This window comes from Plecotus auritus (genome assembly GCF_963455305.1).
Source record: "Plecotus auritus genome assembly, chromosome: 4".
Taxonomy (NCBI): domain Eukaryota; kingdom Metazoa; phylum Chordata; class Mammalia; order Chiroptera; family Vespertilionidae; genus Plecotus; species Plecotus auritus.
Genome location: NC_137775.1, coordinates 163,296,101 through 163,317,616, shown reverse-complemented (window position 1 = coordinate 163,317,616; position 21,516 = coordinate 163,296,101). Strand labels below are relative to the sequence as shown.

The 21,516-nt window shown below is 34.0% G+C and overlaps 1 protein-coding gene across 12 annotated transcripts in view; it reads right to left on the bottom strand.

Annotated features, from left to right (window-relative positions):
• AKAP9 (A-kinase anchoring protein 9) overlaps positions 1-21,516 on the bottom strand; it is a 148,273-nt gene that overhangs the window by 94,583 nt on the left and 32,174 nt on the right. For 11 of the 12 annotated variants that reach the window (XM_080663139.1, XM_080663141.1, XM_080663149.1 and 8 more), the window contains exons 2-8: positions 18,290-18,544; positions 14,371-14,415; positions 10,114-10,167; positions 9,593-9,763; positions 8,667-8,822; positions 7,651-7,848; positions 188-2,572 (exon numbers count right to left, since the gene is read on the bottom strand). In XM_080663139.1, coding sequence (XP_080519265.1) covers positions 188-2,572; positions 7,651-7,848; positions 8,667-8,822; positions 9,593-9,763; positions 10,114-10,167; positions 14,371-14,415; positions 18,290-18,544 — 3,264 coding nt within the window. The remainder of the gene's footprint in view (positions 1-187; positions 2,573-7,650; positions 7,849-8,666; positions 8,823-9,592; positions 9,764-10,113; positions 10,168-14,370; positions 14,416-18,289; positions 18,545-21,516) is intronic. The other variant, XM_080663144.1, reaches the window with a different exon arrangement.

Below are 21,516 nucleotides of genomic sequence, written 5' to 3'. Positions count from 1 at the left end.
TGTTTAAGAAAAAACAGGTAAGAGAAATAATAAATAAATGACAGGCCCAAATGAAAACTATATTATAGGGTTCACTTTCATTCTCCTGTAAGGAGGTTAATTTATGTTTTAGGAAAATAAAAACTTTTTTTCAGTATGAAGCATACATTAGCAATGTGCTTTAGCGTATATAAGTAAGTAAACATACCTGTTCTGATTTAAGTACACTAAGTTCCTGCTGAAGTTTATCACTGTCACTTGGTTCAGTTATCCCAAGTGATGATAATTCATTTGTCACAGATGGCAAGTGATCCCAACACAACTGTTCTTGTTTGCTTTCTTTCCCAATAGTCATATTTTCAAAAGGTATTTTCTCATCCTCCACTATTTTTGATGCACCAAAATCTTTACTTATTTTAGAAACTGATGCTCCAGATTCCCTGCTTGTCATAGTCACAACTCCATCGTTTAAAGAACATAACTGATCACATCCACTTACATCTTCTGTCCTATTATGGTTAATTATGACTTCTAGCTCTTTACATCTCAATAAAACTTGCTCTTTCTCTTGCTTTAAAGATTTCACTTCTTCACTTAGAAAACAAATTTCACCATGTTTCTGTTTTAATTGTTCAGAAAGATCAGACAGTCTTTCTGACAGTTCTAATTTTTCTCGCTTGGTTACCTCAAGTTTTTCCATAAGTTCCGTAGTATCTTTCTCAACCACCTCACCAATTTCCAATGATTCTGCTATAAAAGTTTTGTCATCATCAAATATTGAACTTTTCACTTTTGCTGTAGCTGGATTTATTCTTTGCAAATGATGAAGTTCTTCACTAAGTGCTTTAAGCTTACTTCTATACTCTACCTCTTGTTTATTTTTACTGTCTTCTAAATCATTTTTTGCCTTGAGAAGGCAAGCATAGTCCTCTTGTAACTCTTGATAGTTAACTTCAAAATTTTTTTCAGCAAATGAAAAAGTGTTTCGTTGCTTCTCAATCTCTTCATTTAGCTGAGTACATTGTTTTTTGAGGTCTTCGTTTTCCTCAGCGAGCATTTCTATTTCTGTTTGCCAGCTACCATCTTTGGATTTGGACTTAATGGAGTCCATGCAAACTAATCTTTCTTCTTGGTTAACAGGAGTATATATTTTCAACATGTCTTCAAGGGCTTTTTTTTCATCTTTAAGAATACTATTCTCTGCTTCAAGTTGCACAAATTTTTCTTGAAGGTCATCCTCCTTTTCCTTCATTTGTTTCTCCAATAATTCAGTTTTAAGTTGCAATTCTTGAACTTCTTGTTCAAGTGTACCCTTTTCCTTTTCTTCTTGTCTGAGTATTTCAATTTCTTTTTGAAGTTCATTGATTTGAAGAGCCATTTCTTCTGATTTTGAATTCACAAGGGACTGCTGTACATCTTTTAGCTTTGAAATTTCCAAAATTAATTGATTCTGCTTAGTTATCAAATTGTCTCTTTCAAACTGTATGTTTTCTATCTTTTGACTCATTTCATTCTGTAAGCCATCTATCTGCTGTTTATAGTGAATGCCTAAATTATCTTTAAGTTTTTCAATATTTATTCGATGCTCAATTTCTAAATCTTCCTTTAGTTTGGAAAGTTCTTCTTCATGACTAAACAGAAGCTGTGTTCTCAGTCTCTCTAATTCAGCTTCTTGTGATTCCGCCATTCTATCTAACACAGCATTCTTTTCTCTTTCCAACATTTCAAGTTTTATTTTATAATTTGTAACTTCTGCTTCATGTTTTAATTCTAGTTCCTTCCTGGATTCGGATGCAGATACAATCTCAGCTTTCAAATCCTCCACTGTACTAAGGGACTTATGTGCTTCATTTAGTTTACTTTCTTGTTCAGCTATTGTCTGTCTAGCTCTCTGAATTTGGTCTCTTGAAAAGCTCAATTCTTCAAAAAGGTCTTCAAGCTGTCTTTGTAGAGCAGACTTTTCTCCTAAAATTATTCCTAGTTCTTCCTTGAGTTTTTCTTTTTGAGAGTTAGTATCTTGCAATTTTATATTCAGTTCATTTATTGCCATATTCATTAACTTTACTTGATCTTCATTAACTGTAATATTTGGACATGATCTTAAAGCATTATCCATCTCTTCCTTATGTTGTGTTTTAAGTTCATCTATTTGTGATATGTGTTGTTTTATTAACTCTTGTTTCATCTGCACTATCTGCTGCCCATACATTTCATCTAGCTCTGCCCGGAGTTGTTCTAACTTTCTTTGTGTTTCTTGTTCCATTCTTTGCAGGATATCAGTTTCAAATTGGGTATCTTTATGGTTTTTCTTCTGAAGTTCTTCAACTGTCCCCATTAATTGTTTTATTTCCTCAGAACACTGTCTTTCCTTTTGCTTGGAATTAGTCAGCTCTAAATTCATATTTTTTATCTCTTGGTTCTTTTGTACAACCTGTTCTTGTAATTCTTCCAGTAATTTGTCAGCAGCTGTGACTTTATCCTTTAGCTCAAAAGTTTTTCTTTCTTCTTCAATTATTTTTGTATTTAAGTCTTCAATGATTGCCTCCTTTTCTTGAACTTCTTTATTTGAACTTTCTACTCTTTTATCTTGTTCCTTTAAAAAGAAAAAAAATGAAAATATAAAAATGATATTTTTAGTTCCTAGGAACTTATGTCACTTAACCTCAATACCAGGAAAGTAAGATTTTTACATAATCATATAAAAAGTGACTGCTGTCCCTCAATTTTCTCAAGTCAGTGAGAAAATTTATAGTTCTACAAGAAATTCTTAAAAATCAAGGTTCCTCCCATGTACTCTAATGACCTGAAGGTATTTGATGGGCAAGTGCCTTAACTTCATTCCTGGGGCTAAGTGAATTAGAAATTTAGGGATATGCAGTGTGATTGAACCTCAAGCGACATGCAAGACAAACCTACCATGTATGACATATCTACTTGGTCCTAGACTTTTGGTTTCAAGAGAAATTTGAAAGCGGGACAGATACTTTTTCCTGGTTTGGAATTCTATTTTAGAATTGTAGGTAAGCCTAAACCCAGAACACTTGCCAAAGCTGTAATTATCATTAAGCACCATCATTCACAGGAGTCTGATACCAAAATAAGTCAAGCAGGAGCTATGGAGTTGAAGTTTTCCCTCTGTTACTTAGTTGCCTATGTAGTTAAGGGTTGTAGACCCAAGAACAAAGAAAAAAGTAAAATCCAAAGAATGGAACAGACTATAAGTAGGTAAATTAAGTCACCTTAAGGAGACAAGAGTCCCAGGCCAAGGGGACTTACTAGTAAAGGCACCTTGAATGAATATATTAACATATATAAAGCAAGAATGTCAAAGCCCAGAAAAAGGAAAGCCTCAGAGGGAATTGTTGGCAAAGCCCATTCATGTATAGTCAGTCTAGGGAAGAGAACAAAGGTGCTGTGAGACTGAGAATTCTGATCCTTCTGGGAAACCGCATTCCAAATGTAGAAAGCAATGTAGGGGGTTGCAGCAAACAGAATTTAAGAATTCCAGCCTAGAGGCATGATCATTCCTACTGTGAGATGAATACATCAGGTTCTCACAGCCTAATGCCCTGAATATTCGATTCCTATAACATTCCTTGATCTCATGCTCATTAAACAACTTTATTATTATTTGGCTCTTCAAAAGTAAAATCCAAGAAACTTGAAGTATACAGGTCTCTGGGTAAATTATTTTTCATTATAAATAATAATCTTATATTTAAGCCCTGGCCAGTGTTGCTCAGTGATTAGAGCGTCACCCCATGCACCAAAGGGTCGCAGATTCCATTCCTGGTCAAGGGCATGTACCTGGGTGGCAGGTTTGACCCCCGGCCCTGGTGGGGCACGTGCAGAAGGCAACAGTCGATATATCTCTCAGTGTTTTTTCTCTCTCTCTCTCCCCCACCCCTTTCTTTCCATTCTATCTAAAAATCAATGAAAAAAATATCCTTTGGTGAGGATTAACAATAAATAAATAACCCCCCCCAAAATAAAATAAAAATCTTGTATTCAAGATTTAAAAATTAGTCTCTTGAACTTGGAAAATCTGAATTCAACTGAGAAAGCTCGTCTCAATTGATAGAAAATAAAAACCAAATCAGACTTCTGACCCTACAAGTAAAAGACCACATTCTTTACTATATAAATTAACCTAGGCAATGAATGCTTTCCTGTGCAGTCACTTGAGCAAAATCCTATCAGCTTCTGCGTTGGTATCACATATCCCATCCAATGTCACCATAAGTTATTACCAAGGACTAAGCCTTCTTATGTTAATTTTAGCACTACTATATGATATTTAGGCCAGCTTAATCTCTGAAATCTCAGCGTTTTCATCTATAAAATAAAGATATTATTTTCTCTATCTCACAGAATATGCATGACACTAAAATAAATACATTAAATATTTAAATATAATATATTTAATAAATATATTAAATATGTTAAAGCAAAAGAAATATATTTATATGTAAATATATAAATGTAATATAATTGTATACTAGGAAAAAATCTATAGGGCATTTGAAAGCTATAAGAAAGTACAATCAGTTTACTGAGGTCAACTTCAGTTAAATTGTTAAATAAGTAGTCTTGAAAATGTGAACATTGTTATATATCTGTAACATTTCTGTTTCCTGATTTTCTGTGGGGGGAAAAACCCTCACAGAACAGTTTCATTAATTCAAAATTGTCCATCACTTGATATAACTGTAAGCAAACAACAATAATTCTACACTTAACTATTAAACAATACGAATTCATGGTTCATTTTTCGTAGTACTGTTTATTTCAAAATAGGTGGTTTTAAACTGCTTATTATTTTATATTAAAAAAAAAATACTGCACCACGGGAAGTTCAGAGGATTAAGACAACGTGAGTAAGCCTGGAATTATCAAGCAGTTGTCTAGGGGGCTAAGACAGTTTCAACTATCATCCTAATGCTTTAGTCCCTCAGCTACTCTGGTGAAACTACTATTCAGGAGAATTCATTCAAAGGGGAAAAAAGGGGGAAAATATATATGTGATGAACTGACAATAAAGTATTCTTGATAACATTCAAATCAACTAAGGTTATTCCCCTACATCAATGAATTATTTGAATTTTAAATAACCTTACATTATTCTGCCAACTAAATATAATACAATACAATAAAATTCAATTTCCAGGCTTCTAAACTAGATTGTCTTTCTACTTTCATCCTAGAAAGGGTCATTTTCAAAGACTATCATTTTCTAGTTAAACTATTTTTTATTCCCTATACATGTATCACCCGGGTTCTTATGCACACTCTACCTTCTGTCAAAAATGTTCTCCCATCTTGCCCTGGCTGGTTTGGCTCAGTGGATAGGGCATTGGCCTGCAGATTGAAAAGTTCCAGGTTCGATTCTGGTCAAGTGCACATGCCCGGGTTGTGGGCTCAGTCCTCAGTGGGGGGGGGGGGGGGTGAGGGGGGTGGGCATGCAGGAGGCAGCTGATTAATGATTCTCTCTCATCATTGATGTTTCTATCTTTCCCTCTCCCTTACTCTCTAAAATCAATTTAAAAATATATTTTAAAAAATGTTCTCCCATCTCTATCAGTTCAGATTCATAATTTAATCACTTGTTTACCAAATAAGTATTGAGTAGCTGGTATGTGCCACACTTATGCCAACTGCCAAGAAAACAAAACGCAATTAAAAAGAGATTGTTCCAACTTATTGCCCTAGTTCATACATCACCTCCTCCCTAAAGCCTACCCTTAATCACTTCCTTTATGAAGCCAGACTCAGAACTTTCAACACACGTGTTACCTACACTTATCCTTGTTTTGTGGTGTCTTGTGTACATGGTCCACTATACCATGAGTTCCAGTGAAGAAAAGAACACATTTTAAGCATCACTATTTTTTGCAGGGGCATGTTACAAAACAGGTGTTTTGTAAACATCTACATAATGATCTTTAAATCACCTTGGTTGTAAAGCATGTCCATTTATCTTCAATTTGTTTATTTTCTATTTTCCTGAAAGCAAAGTCTCTGAAGTAAGACTACGTAGGTTTGATATTTGGTTCTACCAACTTATTTTTTAAAAAAATATATTTTATTGATTTTTTACAGAGAGGGAGAGGGATACAGAGTTAGAAACATCGATCAGCTGCCTCCTGCACACCTCCTACTGGGGATGTGCCCGCAACCAAGGTACATGCCCTTGACTGGAATCGAACCTGGGACCTTTCAGTCCGCAGGCTGACGCTCTATCCACTGAGCCAAACCAGTTAGGCTTCTACCAACTTATTACCTTGTACTTGGGCAAATTGCTTCATCCTGGTTTGCCTTGGTATCCTCAGAAGGTTGTTGTAATGATTCAATGAGTTAATATGTGCAAAATACTTTAAATACTGCCTGGTAGCAAGTGAACAAAAAATAGAAGGCAGCTAATACTTTTACTATTAACCAAACAATACTCCTGTCTTAGAAATTTCTCAACCTCTTCTTGCAGAAGAACCTGCTAAGTTTATAAAAAGTACTGTATTGTATCTACAGTCTGTCCTCATTATTCACAAGTTCTATATTTGTTAATTCATCTACTGCTAACACTTACTATTTTTAACTCCCAAATCCATCCTCTCAGTCATTTTCAGAAGTGCACAGAGAGGCAAAAAATTTGAGTGGCTGGACATGCATATTTCCAGCTGACGTCAAACAAAGTAACCACACTCTGTCTTCTTGTTTCAGCTCTCACATGGAGAGGAGAGTAAAGATAGTAGGGGGAGTGCAGTGTAGTGCAAGATGTTCTGACTCTGGGCCAGTTGGACAGAGTTTGAATCCCAACTCTGGCAACTGTTAGTGGGGTGGCCACAGCCAAGTCACTTAACACTTCTGAACCTCATTTTATCTTTTGAAAAATAAATAAAACATAATCTACCAGGATGAGTTGTTTTTAGAATTTAAGATTATAATCTATGTAAATGTGTGTGTGTGTGTGTGTGTGTGTGTGTGTGTGTGTGTCCAAGGAGCACTCATTTGCTAAGTAAGTGTTCTAGGCAAGTATAAAAACATAACTAGAGTGAATAAAGAGAACTGACTTTGTTTTTCCTAACTAAAATCCATGAAAATTCATTTTGCCGTAAAAATATTTTCATGTCCAGCCGGGTGTGGCTCAGTGGTTGAGTGTCAACCCAGGAACCAAGAGGTCACCGGTTGATTCCCGGTCAGGGCATATGCCCGGGTTTCGGGCTCAATCCCCAATGTTGGGTGTGCGGGAGGCAGCCAATCAATGCTTCTCTCTCATCATTGATGTTTCTATCTCTCTCTCCTTCTCCCTTCCTCACTGAAATCAATAAAAATATATTTAAAAATATTTTCAGAATTTAATAACCATGGCTAAAATGAGTAGAATACCTGTAGATGAATAAAAAGAATAGAAATTCTAGTTATAAATTCTCCTTAAAACTCAGTTTAACATAAGCTCATCACTTTCAAGGAACTCAGTAATGAGTTATTATCTTAAAACTATTATTGTTAGATTCCTAATGGATTTTGAAAGAAATTATTTTACAAACTTAAAGAGCTTTTCTTAATTATAACATTTTGTAATTCATGTATATAACAAAAAGATTAACACTTGCATACAAAACTTGAAAGTTAATTATAAAGCTGCTACAAGTTACCTCTTTAAAATAAACATACCATTTCATATGCTTTAATTTTCTCTTGCAAAAAACTGATTTGCTTTTTGAAGTCTTCTTTCTTTTTTTGATAATCTTCTAATAGATGGTCTTGTGCTTCCAGCTGTTGCTGATGAGTGAGAATTTGTTGTTTGGCTTGTAGTAAATCTGCAGCAGTGCTACTGTGAGTGCTGTTTCTCAGAGTTTCACTAGCCTGTAACTTGAAAACAGAAAGAAACCACAAAGTATTAAATTCTGAAGTGACTGCACTAAGGAATAGACACCTCTTGGGGGTATTAACTTGGCTCACAATTCTTTCTGGGAACTGTGCTGAATTTATAGGCTTTAGACCTCAGCAGACATACTGTCATGGCTGATCAGAGAGTATGGGCACATTATCCAAACTGATCTAATAAGATTATTTTTCCTATGATAAAGCTGGGAAAGTAGTATAATGAGAGTGGTAAGACTGAGGCAGACAAGCAGAAAGAAATGGGGCCTGAAAAACAGTACTTCCTGAATTCCTGATGACGTTCTAGTTTCTGATCCCAATCCATTTCAGAAGCCTGGTTGCAGTTCTGCCTTGAATTCTGTAGGATAAGTAGGATCCTTACATTAAATTCCCCCTTTTGCTTAAGCTATCTTCAATTATTTTCCATTACTTGCCATCAGAAATCTTGATTAATACAATTAGATTCCTATGACTCTAATTAAAATAAAAGCATACCAGAGTTGGCAAAGGATGTGACTATATATTAATTTGTGCAAAACTCAACCCAATCAGATTTATAAGGTTTTGTAGGATTTCAAAATACAGACAAAGGTGAAGTACGAATAAATAAAAGCAAGAAACCACTGAAGAAATATGACTTAAATTCTTGGTTAACATAACAACTGGTCTTCACTAGTTTTTTTTTCAACATGATACATAATAGGCAAGTGAATTTTAAACAAATTTAAATTTATTTTGGAAAGTGTGAAAAAAGTGCAATTGTTTACTAAAGATCTAATAAACTTTGTTCTATTAGTAATACTTACATGCTGAAATTGAATCTGTAAATTTTGGCTTTGTTCTGTCAATTCTAAAAATTCTCTCATTGTCTCATCCTTTTCTCTTCTTGCTTGTTGCAAATTAGCAGTAAGCTGAGTTATGATGCCATCTCTTTGTTTAATGGCAGCTTCAAATTCTTGTAACTAAAAGACACCAGTGAAATTAATAAGTGCTAGACTTACTTTTTAAAACAAAACAGATTATTACAGGTAACTGTTCTTCAAAAATATGATTTCAAAACTCACTGGCAGAATTATTACAATTTATAAACAACCTTCTCCATATTTGAAGGCTATTACTTCCAAAACAACTTTTAAAAAGATTATCTGAACTTAGAAACAAAACATATTAGGTCTAACTTGTCCATGTATCTACTTCTAGAAGGACAGTGCCTTTACACTTAGGAATGCCTCAATCTGTTCCTAGGCAACACCTCCTGACAGGTTCAATCCGTACTCTTTTCTGGAAAAAATGAAACTGAAATGTATCCTCTCATCCTCATTGATGTTCTATTTCACCTTGTTTTTATAACTGACTGCCAAAAACAACAGATGTCATTTTAACCACAGAGGTTACTTACAAAGACTCACTGACATTTTTAATGAGTTTAAATCATCATATTTTGATGTGGTATGCACAATAATTTTCTCTCAGGCTGACTACAAAAACATCTACTCTACTGAAGTGATTTCAGCCTACCTATCTCTTAAAATTAAATGAAAGAGTCCATGTTTTATTAGCTCTGTTAATGAAATCCTGTTTTTAAGTGAAGCTATGATATATATATATATACACAAATATTATGAGATGACCATAAGCTACCATTTAATAACCTCATCTTTAAAACATGTACATATACTGTCAATTTTCCTATTTTTGTTTTTGTAACAGAAACAACATAAGGTAAACATACTTGCTGTAGTCCTTCAGTCCCATAGGTGGCCCTCATTTCTTCCAGTTCTCTGTTTAGCTCCTCAATCTCATGCTGTTTCCCAACCAATTCATTTTCCATCATCTCTAGGTGGGTCGGATTGTACTGTGCTCCATGTTCAGAATAAGAATCATCAACACCAAATTCTTCTTCCTAAATCAATCCAAGATGTTGAAAAATTCAGTACTAGCACATTCCTCAGGAAGAGGAATTCAAATATTCAAAGCAATGTCCACTTTAACTCATCACCTGGGAGTTTACTGATATGGCAATCTACTTTGTTGTTAATGAATATATAACTCAAAAGCAAAAACAAGGTATCTGCAAATTCTGTTACATTGAGTTTTATAACAAACAGTAGATACTTTTGTTTTGTTAAATATTAAAAGCATTTAGGATTCACCCACAGAAAGAAGTACATGCAAGAAAAAACTTTGTTAGTAAGCCAGATGGTTTTAAATAGCATAAAACATTAGTATCATGAGTAGTTTTAAATACTGTACCCTTAATAAATTTGTAGGCTTTCCTGTTCTCACCACAAAACTGCAACCATTTACCTGTATAAAAACAATTTCCTGATATATTATGATTTTAAATAGAATTCTATTTAGAGCTAACAATTGTATTTCTGTTACCTGTATTCATGTCTCTTTCATGCCTAGGAAAAATGCCTCATTGGCAAAAACAGATACAGTGATTAAACGTAAATTATCTAATGAGTGCTTACTATCCAAAAAACACTGTACAATACATTTTCTTTTCAGTGATTTAAAGTTCTAAGTGCAGTTTTTTTGTCTTCATAAGAATAATTATAAACTTCAAATTATTGGATTGATCCTCTTCTACAAAACACTGCTTTAAACTTATTTAAATAATTTTTATAAAGTCCTATTCATTTTTAAAGTGAGGTTGTTTACTGGTACAAATTCACTGAAGGCTGGCAAGCAGGTCTAGAGATAGGAGATGAAGAGGCGAGGAACACTCCTTTAAGAACTTTCCCCTGGGGTCATACTATATAGCCATGCCAACCATGATGGGCGTGGAGATTTTCCATACATATTACTGTCTGTCTCTATCACAGACATTTTATGGTAGGAAGGATGACTGCTATGTCTTTAGGGCTGCCCTGGTGGGAGATTAATTTCAGATCAATCAATCTAATTAACAATCCTCTCTTTGCCTCGCCCCCAACAGTATAAAAATGAACTATATTCCACTCACATCTAAATTATTCACAATTCTATGCTAGTAGAATCCAATACAATGAAGTTTTTACTGTTGAAATACATAAGATAGAATATCCCGGAATTAGATCCATATGGACCTTAACACTTTAAAAACTGAAGATCCTAACTAAGAATTCTTTTTAAAAAAAATGTATATATTTTATTGATTTTTTACAGACAGGAAGGGAGAGGGATAGAGAGTCAGAAACATCGATTAGCTGCCTCCTGCTTACCCCCCACTGGGGATGTGCCCGCAACCAAGGTACATGCCCTTGACAGGAATTGAACCTGGGACCCTTTATTCCGCAGGCCGACACTCTATCCACTGAGCCAAACCAGTTAGGGCCTAACTAAGAATTCTCTAACTGAGTTTGATTCCCTTGTTTTTTTCCCTAAGGATAATTTCTGGAAAGCAAAGCTAAAGTAAACAAACAAACAAAAAAATCACCTTATGGCAACATAGTATTAAAATCTGTAAACACCAAATTCTTCTTCCTAAGTCAATCCTTCAATAAAGTACAAATAGGTACATTTTAAGTATAAAAATGTTCTGTAACAATACATACCATGTATTACTATTTAGAAAAAAAATCACAGGAAAGATAATTTTTATTTTAAAACTATAAAATGGCATTCACACAAAACTTTTAAAAATATATAGTTTTATTGATTTCAGAGAGGAAGGGAGAGGGAGAAAGAGATAGAAGCATCAATGAGAATCATCAACCAGCTTACCAGCTGCCTCCTGCACACCCCCTCACTGGGAATCCAGCATGTGCTCCGACCAGGAATCAAACTATGACCTCCTGGTTCATAGGTTGACTCCCAACCACTACGCCACACTGGCTGGACTCACACAAAACTTTTTCTTTCAATAAACATTAGTTTAAAAACATAAAAAAAAACCCTCACTCTTTATTTTTTTTATTTATTTTTTATTTTTTTTAAAATGTATTTTATTAATTTTTTACAGAGAGGAAGGGAGAGAGATAGAGAGTTAGAAACATCGATGAGAGAGAAACATCGATCAGCTGCCTCCTGCACACCTCCTACTGGGGATGTGCCCGCAACCAAGGTACATGCCCTTGACCGGAATCGAACCTGGGACCTTCCAGTCTGCAGGCTGACGCTCTATCCACTGAGCCAAACCGGTTTCAGCAAAACCCTCACTCTTTAATTTATTTATGATTATTACCTTATCTTTATACTTAATTTGGTAGTACATACATTCAAAAATATTAATAATTGATGTTTTAAAAAAATAAGAAGAATCTGATGATTCATAAAAATTTATGAAAATGACAGGAGTTCACATCACAGCTGATCCAGGGAATTGGAGCCAAGTAACTAATGAAGTTAAGACGATCCATTCAAAATCAAACTTGAATATCAAACATCACACTGTACACCTGAAGTATATATACAATTTAAATTATAAAATTATACCTCTATAAAACTAAGGCAGCTAGGGAAAAATATAAAATTATTATATGTAGTATAAAAGAGAAACCCAAGTCAAAGTTGAAAAGCTAAGTTTATATTACTTTATGGCTATAAACAATGTTTCCCAACTCCAGCCAGTCATTTCATAAATGTTATGAATCAAACAAGTGTCTTGGTTAACAAGTATTAAATAATCAGATGAAATCCATAATAAAATTGTATACCCTACTATCATTTCATCTTTCTATATATAACAAAGCATATTTATCTACCTGTCTTATCTCTATGTTGCCTGTAGCATTTCCCACTTTCTGCTCAAATTGTATGAATAAAAATATGTCATGTAAATATGGCATTCTGGATATGATATGACCCTTCCTGGAGGACTAAACAGATCATGTATAATTTGAATTAATTCATAAAAAGTATTTTAGCCTGATTTCTCTAGTATATATAATTGGACATATAATTATACAAAACAGATCTTTCACAGGTCACAGGATAAAAATATCTAATTCTCTTTAGGCTTGAATCCATTTTTCAACCCAATATGTATATACTAAATAAGCCATAGAAGTCAAGAACATTAAGCTCATACTATATCTGTATACATAAAATTTCCAAAATAAGTTCTAAATTAATATATAACCAAAATCTAAGATCCTTCTGAGAATAACTTAATAAAAGAATTTTCATCACTCACTTGTTTCATATATAGGGTGAAGAAAAGTATATTAATACTGAGAAGCCATAAAAGATAAATAAACAAGCTTTGCAAATTATCTTTTATATACCAAAATACCATACTAAATATCATCAAATAACCCTCTCAACTCCCCTATTAGGTAGATATTATTACCCCTGTTTTATGGGTAAGAAAACTGTGTTTCAGAAGTTAAGTGATGTGCCCAAATTTAGCCTGGAGGTGATGAAGCTGAGATTTGAATACAGGTCTTTCTGGATCCAAAGCCCCTACTCTTTACATCACCTTAATCGCTACATACCCGAAAAATGGCAGTGATATTTAGACAAAATACAAGATATGTGGTCTATGATAAAACCATGAAATTTTGAAAATTTAGAAAACTCAAGCATAAACCAGGGCAGCCAAGATTAATAAATTGCAAATATGGCATTTGTTGTGGTTATAATACAGGGGTTGACAAAAGTAGGTTTAAGTTGTTAGTACACAAAACAGATTTATTCTTGTATTATTTATTATTATTATTAACCTACTTTGCCCACCTCTGTATATGTGTTGCCTAAAAAGTAATTTTATGGGGGACGGAGATAGAGGGGGTGTTATTGAAAAGTAATGCCTAAATAGGGCATCAATTTATTTATTTAATCCTGGTTAATTATCTTCCTGACCAATTACTAATAAGTATATTCCCAGCTTTTAAACACATTAAATTGTCAATTTAAAACAGTAATACATTCATTTAAGAACAGGGAAGTTATATTTTAATATTAGAAATCTACAATAAATCAAAACTTATGGAATATACTGAGTTACTGAGCCATTCAGAGTAAGGAATATTTTTCCATGTCCTCATAATCTGGACCAAAGAAATAACAATCATATCTAAAAAAATAAGAAAAAGTTAATAAACTGACATATATTCATTACTAATACATAAAGAAGGTATTTCCTAAGATGGCCAATGCCTACATCAGCTTTGATAATTACTGTGTTAAATATGGATACCTTATAATAATGATGTATCCTAGAAAAACAGTATCACACACTCCTAGAAATGGGAAAAAAAAAGGATTTTATCTAATTAAGGACCAAGCTTTCATACAATTTAAGACCTTAGTTAAAATCTGAATATATATATATATATATGTATATATATATGTATATATATATATATATACATATATATATATATATATATATATATATATATATGTCAGAAAAGCATACTCTTCAGGTTTTCTAGGTCATTTATATTATATTGTTATGCTATATTTTGTTAAATTTATAAAAATACAGAACCATGTGAGCTGTAAGAAGTAAAGTACTAATAGTCAATAACAGTTTCAAGAACAATACAAATTATCAATCATAATATTATTTATTCTTACCTCTGAACTATAATCTTCGGCTGTGGTTGAAATTTCACTTTCTGGCTAAAACAAAAGTAAAAACTGATTACATTAAGGCCCTTTACCATCTAAATATTGTATTTTATTAACCATTACTATTGGTGCACATAAAAATATCACTAAAAAACTGTAAAAATTATTCAGATCTTTAAAATTTCCACTCTGATTAACAATGGCTAAATAACACATCTAAAATTTAGCACTAGACATTTTTCTATATATAAAAGTATCAAGAGGTACTTTCACACCAGGTCTTGTATCACTAAGAATCATTTGTAAGACAAAAGCACCAATTAATATATCATCCTACTAATACTTGTGTCTCTTTTAAATAAAGTCCTGCCCTTGCCCATGTTTCTCAGTGGTTAATGTGTTGGTACAATGAAGGATTGTGGGTTCAATTTCCAGTCAAGGGAACATACTTGGGTTGCAGTTTCGATTCCTGGCCCCCATCCAGGTGAATGTGGGAGGCAACCAATGGATATTTCTCCCTCCTTTCTCTCCCCCTCTCCCTCCCTCCCTTCCACTCTCTCAAAAAAAAAAAAAAAATCAATGGAAAAAATATCCTTGGACAAGGATTAAAAAATAAAAAATAGCCTGGCTGCCGAAACCGGTTTGGCTCAGTGGATAGAGCGTCGGCCTGCGGACTGAAGGGTCCCGGGTTCGATTCCGGTCAAGGGCATGTACCTTGGTTGCGGGCACATCCCCAGTGGGAGGTGTGCAGGAGGCAGCTGATTGATGTTTCTCTCTCATCGATGTTTCTGGCTTTCTATCCCTCTCCTTTCCTCTCTGTAAAATATCAATAAAATATATTAAAAAAAAAAAATAGCCTGGCTGGCATGGCTCACTGATTGAGCATTGACATATGAACCAGGAGGTCCTGGTTCAATTCCCAGATGTGGCTGGATCCCCAGTGGGGGCATGCAGGAGGCAGCTGACCAATGATTCTCTATTATGGATCTCTCTCTCTCTCTCTCTCTCTCTCTCTCTCTCTCTCTCTCTCTCTCTCTCTCTCTCCTCCCTCCCTCCCTCCCCCCCTCCCTCCTTCCCCTCCCCTCTTCCCTCCCTCCCTCTCTAGCTTCATCTCTGGAATCAATAGAAATATTTTTAAAAAATAAAAAATAAATTTAAAGGTCCTAATATGTTAGTAAAAAAGTCCAATTTCTTCAAAAGGAAAAATCATTAAATCTTGATTCTAGAAAAGTAATAACAACTTGAAGAAAAATAACTTTTGTTGTTAACACCTTTGCAGCTTACAAAGCACTTTTAAAGACATTCTTGTTTCATCCCTACATCCCTGAGATTTGGATATGAAGTAAGTGATTTTTCCAAGCTGCCCTCAGCTGAGAAGTACTGTCCTAGGAAGAGTCAAGGAGAAAACCTAAATTTTCACTCTTCTCCCTCTCATGTAAGAAACTCATTTTACAAGTGAGAAAAAAAGGCCCAGATATTTCACCTCTTCATTCAACAAATATGAACCATCACTGTCTCCTTTCTGATCTACTTACAGAAATTTTATTCATCACTCAAAACCAAGTTTAAGTCTACCTACCACCTCTATGATATAGTAACTGATGCCAGGAACAGGAAAAAGCCTTACCCCTATTCTAAAATTCTGTAGCAGTGATTCCTAACTCATGTGACCCTCTTTTAAATCTAAAATATTTCCATGACAGAAGCCCTCCATGGTTCACTTGCCTATGCATATTGTGTACTAAAAACAGTGGTACTGAGGATAAGAAGACACTCTTTGCACTGAGAAATGCTAAAACTAGAGAAGAACCCAAATGCTGAAAACCATAATGAACACTTCAAACCAAATCAAACACCAGAACTGCCCTATTATATTATTTATAAGGTCCAAATTTCAACAGAAAATTTCAAGATATACAAATAAAAAAGAAAGTGTGGCCCATACACAAGAAAAATAGTCAGTAGAAAATGTCTCTGCCCCTAGCCGGTTTTGCTCAGTGGGTAGAGTGTTGGTCTGAAGACTGAAGGGTCCCAGGTTCGATTCCGGTCAAGGGCACATGACGGGGTTGTGGGTTCAATCCCCAGTAGGGGGCATGGAGGAGGCAGACGATCAATGATTCTCTCTCATCATCGATATTTCTATCTTTCTCCCTCACCCTTCCTCTCTGAAATCAATAAAAATATATTAAAAAAAAAAAGAAAATGTCTCTGAGGAAACACAGACACTGGATTAATAAACAAAGACTTCAAACTAGCTATTTCAAATACAGTCAAATAAGTGAAGAAAATGTCTAAAAAACTAAAGGAAAGTATTAAAATGTTTTGTCAAATACAGAATATCAAGAAAGAGAGAGCATTCTAAAATAAAAAAAGAAAAGAAATTCTGGTGTTAAAAATAAGTGAAATGAAAAATTCAACAAAAGAGCAGATCTAAGGATGAAGAATAAAGAATCAGCAAATTGAAAAATAGTTCAACTGAAATTATCCAGTTTGAAGTAAAGAAAGAAAAAATAAATAAGAAAAATGGACAGAGCATCAGAGATCTATGCAACAATATAACACATACTAACATGCATAATGGAAAACGCAGAAGGAGAGGAAAGGGGCGAAAAGAATATCTGAGGATATAATGGCTGAAAACTTCCCAAATTAATGAAAAACATTAATGTACACATCCAAGATGCTCAACAAACTCCAAGCAGGAAAAACTAAAAAAGATACATTCCTATGATAAATAACAAATCTGACACTCCTGACCTCATTAATAAAGTTCAAATCCCTATATGTCTAAATCTTTCTGTTTCTACATAAATATGCCAAAGCCCAATCCAAACTAATAATCTGCCTTGTCTAACACTGTTCCTCCTAAGCATTCCACAACTGTCTATTCCTGGTCTCAGCTGGTAATTCCACCATCCCATCCACTATCCTAAACCACTCTTCTCCCTCATTTCTATATCCTGGAAAATTACATCACTAAGGGGAGGGAGAAAATTAGTATTCATTGAGAATTTTCTATGGGGTAGGTGCAATCTCCTGCCTTTCAGCATTACCACCATCCCATCCCCATCACTGTGATCCATTTAAAACTAAACTATTTATGGTTTCCAAATCACATCACAATGTTTCATGTCTTTGTGAACGCAGTCTCTTTGGCACAGAGATGGCATCCCCTACCTCTTTGCTTCTAGCTACATAACCACACAAGGCTGATTTAGGCATTCTTCCAAATCATGATACTCTAGGGCAGTGGTTGGCAAACTCATTAGTCAGCAGAGCCAAATATCAACAGTACAACGATTGAAATTTCTTTTGAGAGCCAAAATTTTTAAACTTAAACTTCTTCTAACACCACTTCCTTAAATTAGACTCGCCCAGGCCGTGGTACTTTGTGGAAGAGCCACACTCAAGGGTCTTCTTTAATTTCAGTTGAACTATTTGGGCAAACTGCGGCTCGCGAGCCACATGCGGCTCTTTGGCCCCTTGAGTGTGGCTCTTCCACAAAATACCACGGCCTGGGCGAGTCTATTTTGAAGAAGTGGCGTTAGAAGAAGTTTAAGTTTAAAAAATTTGGTTCTCAAAAGAAATTTCAATCGTCGTACTGTTGATATTTGGCTCTGTTGACTAATGAGTTTGCCGACCACTGGTCTAGGGTACCATGTACACTGTTGCTAGGCAAAACTCAAATCAGGGTACATGGCCTATTTTACATCTGCCCTCCCCACTAGACTGACTTTCTTAATGGATAAAACTGTCATATTTTACCTTTGTAACCTTGGTGCTCAATCCTTGGTACATAACAGTTGCTTAATAAATGTTTATTGAATTAAGGTCATAAAAACTGCACAGGGTGCTAATGAGTATTGTCATTACAATAACTTTCCACTTACAATTTTAATGTTTAAAAATCTGGATGAATACTTACTTCAACAGCGAAGACCTGGTCATGTTTGATTATTTCTCCACTGTGTAGTGTTCTCATTACTGTGGATTCAGGAGTCACGACTGATCCTACTCCCTGAGAACTATTCATGTACATCTCATCACTCTGTGATTGCTCAATATTCAAAGCAGGGTATGCTGATACATCAAGTTTACTGCTTGAAGTATTTTTCTTTTTTTTCTTCTTAGAAGGATTCTGCCCATCACACTGAGCTTTCCTTTGTCGAAACTGGGCAAGCTACAAAAAAAAGAAAGAAAAAGAGAGAGAGAGAGAAAGAGAGATAGATAGATAGAGAGAGAGAGAGAGAGAGAGAGAGAGAGGGAGAGAGATTGTCATTATTGTTAAAGATAATTTTTCTTTATCACCACTAAGAGAAAAACTGCTTTGGAGTCACTTTCTTTAAACCTTCATTAAAATGATAAAAAAAAATAAAGGACAATTGTTGGTCTTTAATATATTAATAACTACTGAGTTGCAAGGAAATTAGTATTTCTGAATGAATGCTTTTTAAATATTCAGAACTAAAAATGTCAGGTCTAAAAAAAAAAAAAGTATTAGCCCAGAGTTGGGTAGAATAAGGGGAAACAGGCACTCCCATTCAACACTTGGTGAGAATGTAAACTCTCGATGTGAGATTATACGAAAATATAAGAGCTCTAGATAAATTTGCTTTGTGGAATTTCTGGGACTTCTACTAATTTATACTACTGTAATTACTCCATGCAAAAAGATTTAGCTATACAAATGATCACTGCAGCCTTGTTTATAATGGGGGAAATTAGAAATAATTTTAATATCAAACAACAGTACTTCTCACTACTTATGCCATGTCCTAGTGCCACTTATACTTATCATTTATTTAAAATGTTTTAACTTATATGCTTTTCTTATTTAAATTTATTTTATAAGATTTTCTACCCCTGATATAAATTAATAGCCAGTATCACTTGTGATTTCTTTAACAAAATAGTAAACAGATATAAAAATAATGAAAAATAAAACTACACTATTAAAATTTTAATTAATATTACTGCTTAAGTTTATAAAAGAAACAGGCAAGTGTGAGAAGGGTATAAAGGATATATGAGCATCAAATAGACTTTTGGTTTGCCATTAGCAGATGAACTTAAATCCAGAAAGGTGGTAACTTTCTTATATATTATCCTGTGTCATTTAATACCAGATTAGGATATCATCTAAAATATCTGTCACCACCTAAAATCAGAAGTATGTACTATTGTATGTAACACTGAATTAACTCAATTAAAATAATATTAATATAACCCATTATTCATAATAAAGATGTTTATGACACAGTAGTAGTTATAAAACAATATTGCAATGTATTCTTTTCCTTAATAAAAGGAAAATTATGTGCATCTCTTTAACAGAGACAAGCAAGCTTCAGACTCACAGCTTTCATCAATTCATTCTAACTAGCTTGAATTTCAATAACATACATAGGCATAGGCAAATTCTGGAAGAATATAACCATAATAACTCTGGTATATATCTGGACTTGAGATTACAGGTACTTTTTCTTATGTTCATTTGAAATTTCCTTTTTTATGTATTAAATTTTCTAAATTTTATGAAGCAACTACCACTGATTCCTAAACTGAATTAGAGCTCTTGATCATTCTAGAGAAGAGAAACAAAAACATAAGAACAAGTGTAAGCCCTTGGTACCTTAAAAAGAGGAAATATACAACCAGCAAATTAATAATATAACTATTAATTAGACCAATTACAAAGATGACCATTAAATTTCTCATAAGGTATTAAAGCAACCTTAATAATGATATTAATATCATTAACTATCAAAATATGTGACCAACACAACCTATAGAATAACACACAGCATATTTTATCCTTATTTTCTCTGCAGTAGATGAAGAAAAGTATATCTTAATAAGAAAGTCTAACTCATAACTCAGAACTATCTAATCACTGACCTCATAGAATATAAAAAGATATCACATTTAAACCCCCCCCCCCCCCAGCTATTTAGCAACTAGTAGTTATTCTACTTCATGTCTGCTTAAGGAACAGATGCAACACCAGTTGCCTCTATTTGTACATTATTAAGCTGCAGGAATGCATTTAAACTACTTTGAGGATAGCAGATTCATTCTTAAAAATAAACCAACTGAAACACCATTATGTATTATCTATAAATAGAATCCAAAATCCAGGAACATCATTTTTAAAAAGATCTCTCAGACAGAATGCAAAATCAAGAAAAATATTAATGAAATTCTTTTAAAAATATATATTTTTTTATTGATTTCAGAGAGGAAGGGAGAGGGAATAGAAACATCAATGATGAGAGAGAATTACTGCTAGGCTGCCCTGGGCCACATTGGCCGGGCTAATAATGACATTCTTGATATTTATGCTCAATTTCAAAAGCGTCTTAAAAGCCCAAGTTATCTGTGTTAGAAAATATATTCAGATAGCAGATGATAGCAGGACAAAGATGAAGATTCTGTTTAAAATTTCAACTCTGTTAAGTTATATATATCTATATCTATAAAAGGCTAAGTTGAATCACGAATGCGCGATACATATAAAGCTCTTGCTGGCGCAAATTGCACGCGTGTGTTCACGTGTGTTTCCAGGACGAATAGCAATATTAAAACATTTCTTCTAATTAATTTCCTTTCAATGTGCATGAATTCGTGCACCGGGCCACTAGTGTATATATAATTTATATTTAATATTCACTTATATGTACAAATATATAACAAAGAAAACTAAAACTGCATTATAAAAAATTTAATTTAAAAAAATATCTGGTCCTGGCCGGTGTGGCTCAGTTCGTTGGGCGTTGTCCTTTGCATAGAAAGGTTGCCAGTTTGATTCCTGGTCAAGGAACATGCCCAGGTTGCAGGCTCAATCCCCAGTAGGGGGCATGCAAGAAGCAGCAGATGGATGTTTTCCTCTCACATCAATGTGTCTCTTTTTCCCTCTCCCTTTCTCTCTTTCTAGAAATCAATAAAAAATATTTTAAAACATACTGTCTGAGACAATAGTATCCATTACAAAATGAACCCAAGTGAAAAAGTTAATTATAGATATGGAATAAAAAGTAAAATGGTTCTATTATAGTGTTCAGAATAAATTATTTCTAAGGGCATAAAATTACCAAGACATTGTTTTAGACCTGCCACTGATTATATGAAGTAGTATTTTTTTTTTCAGAAAAA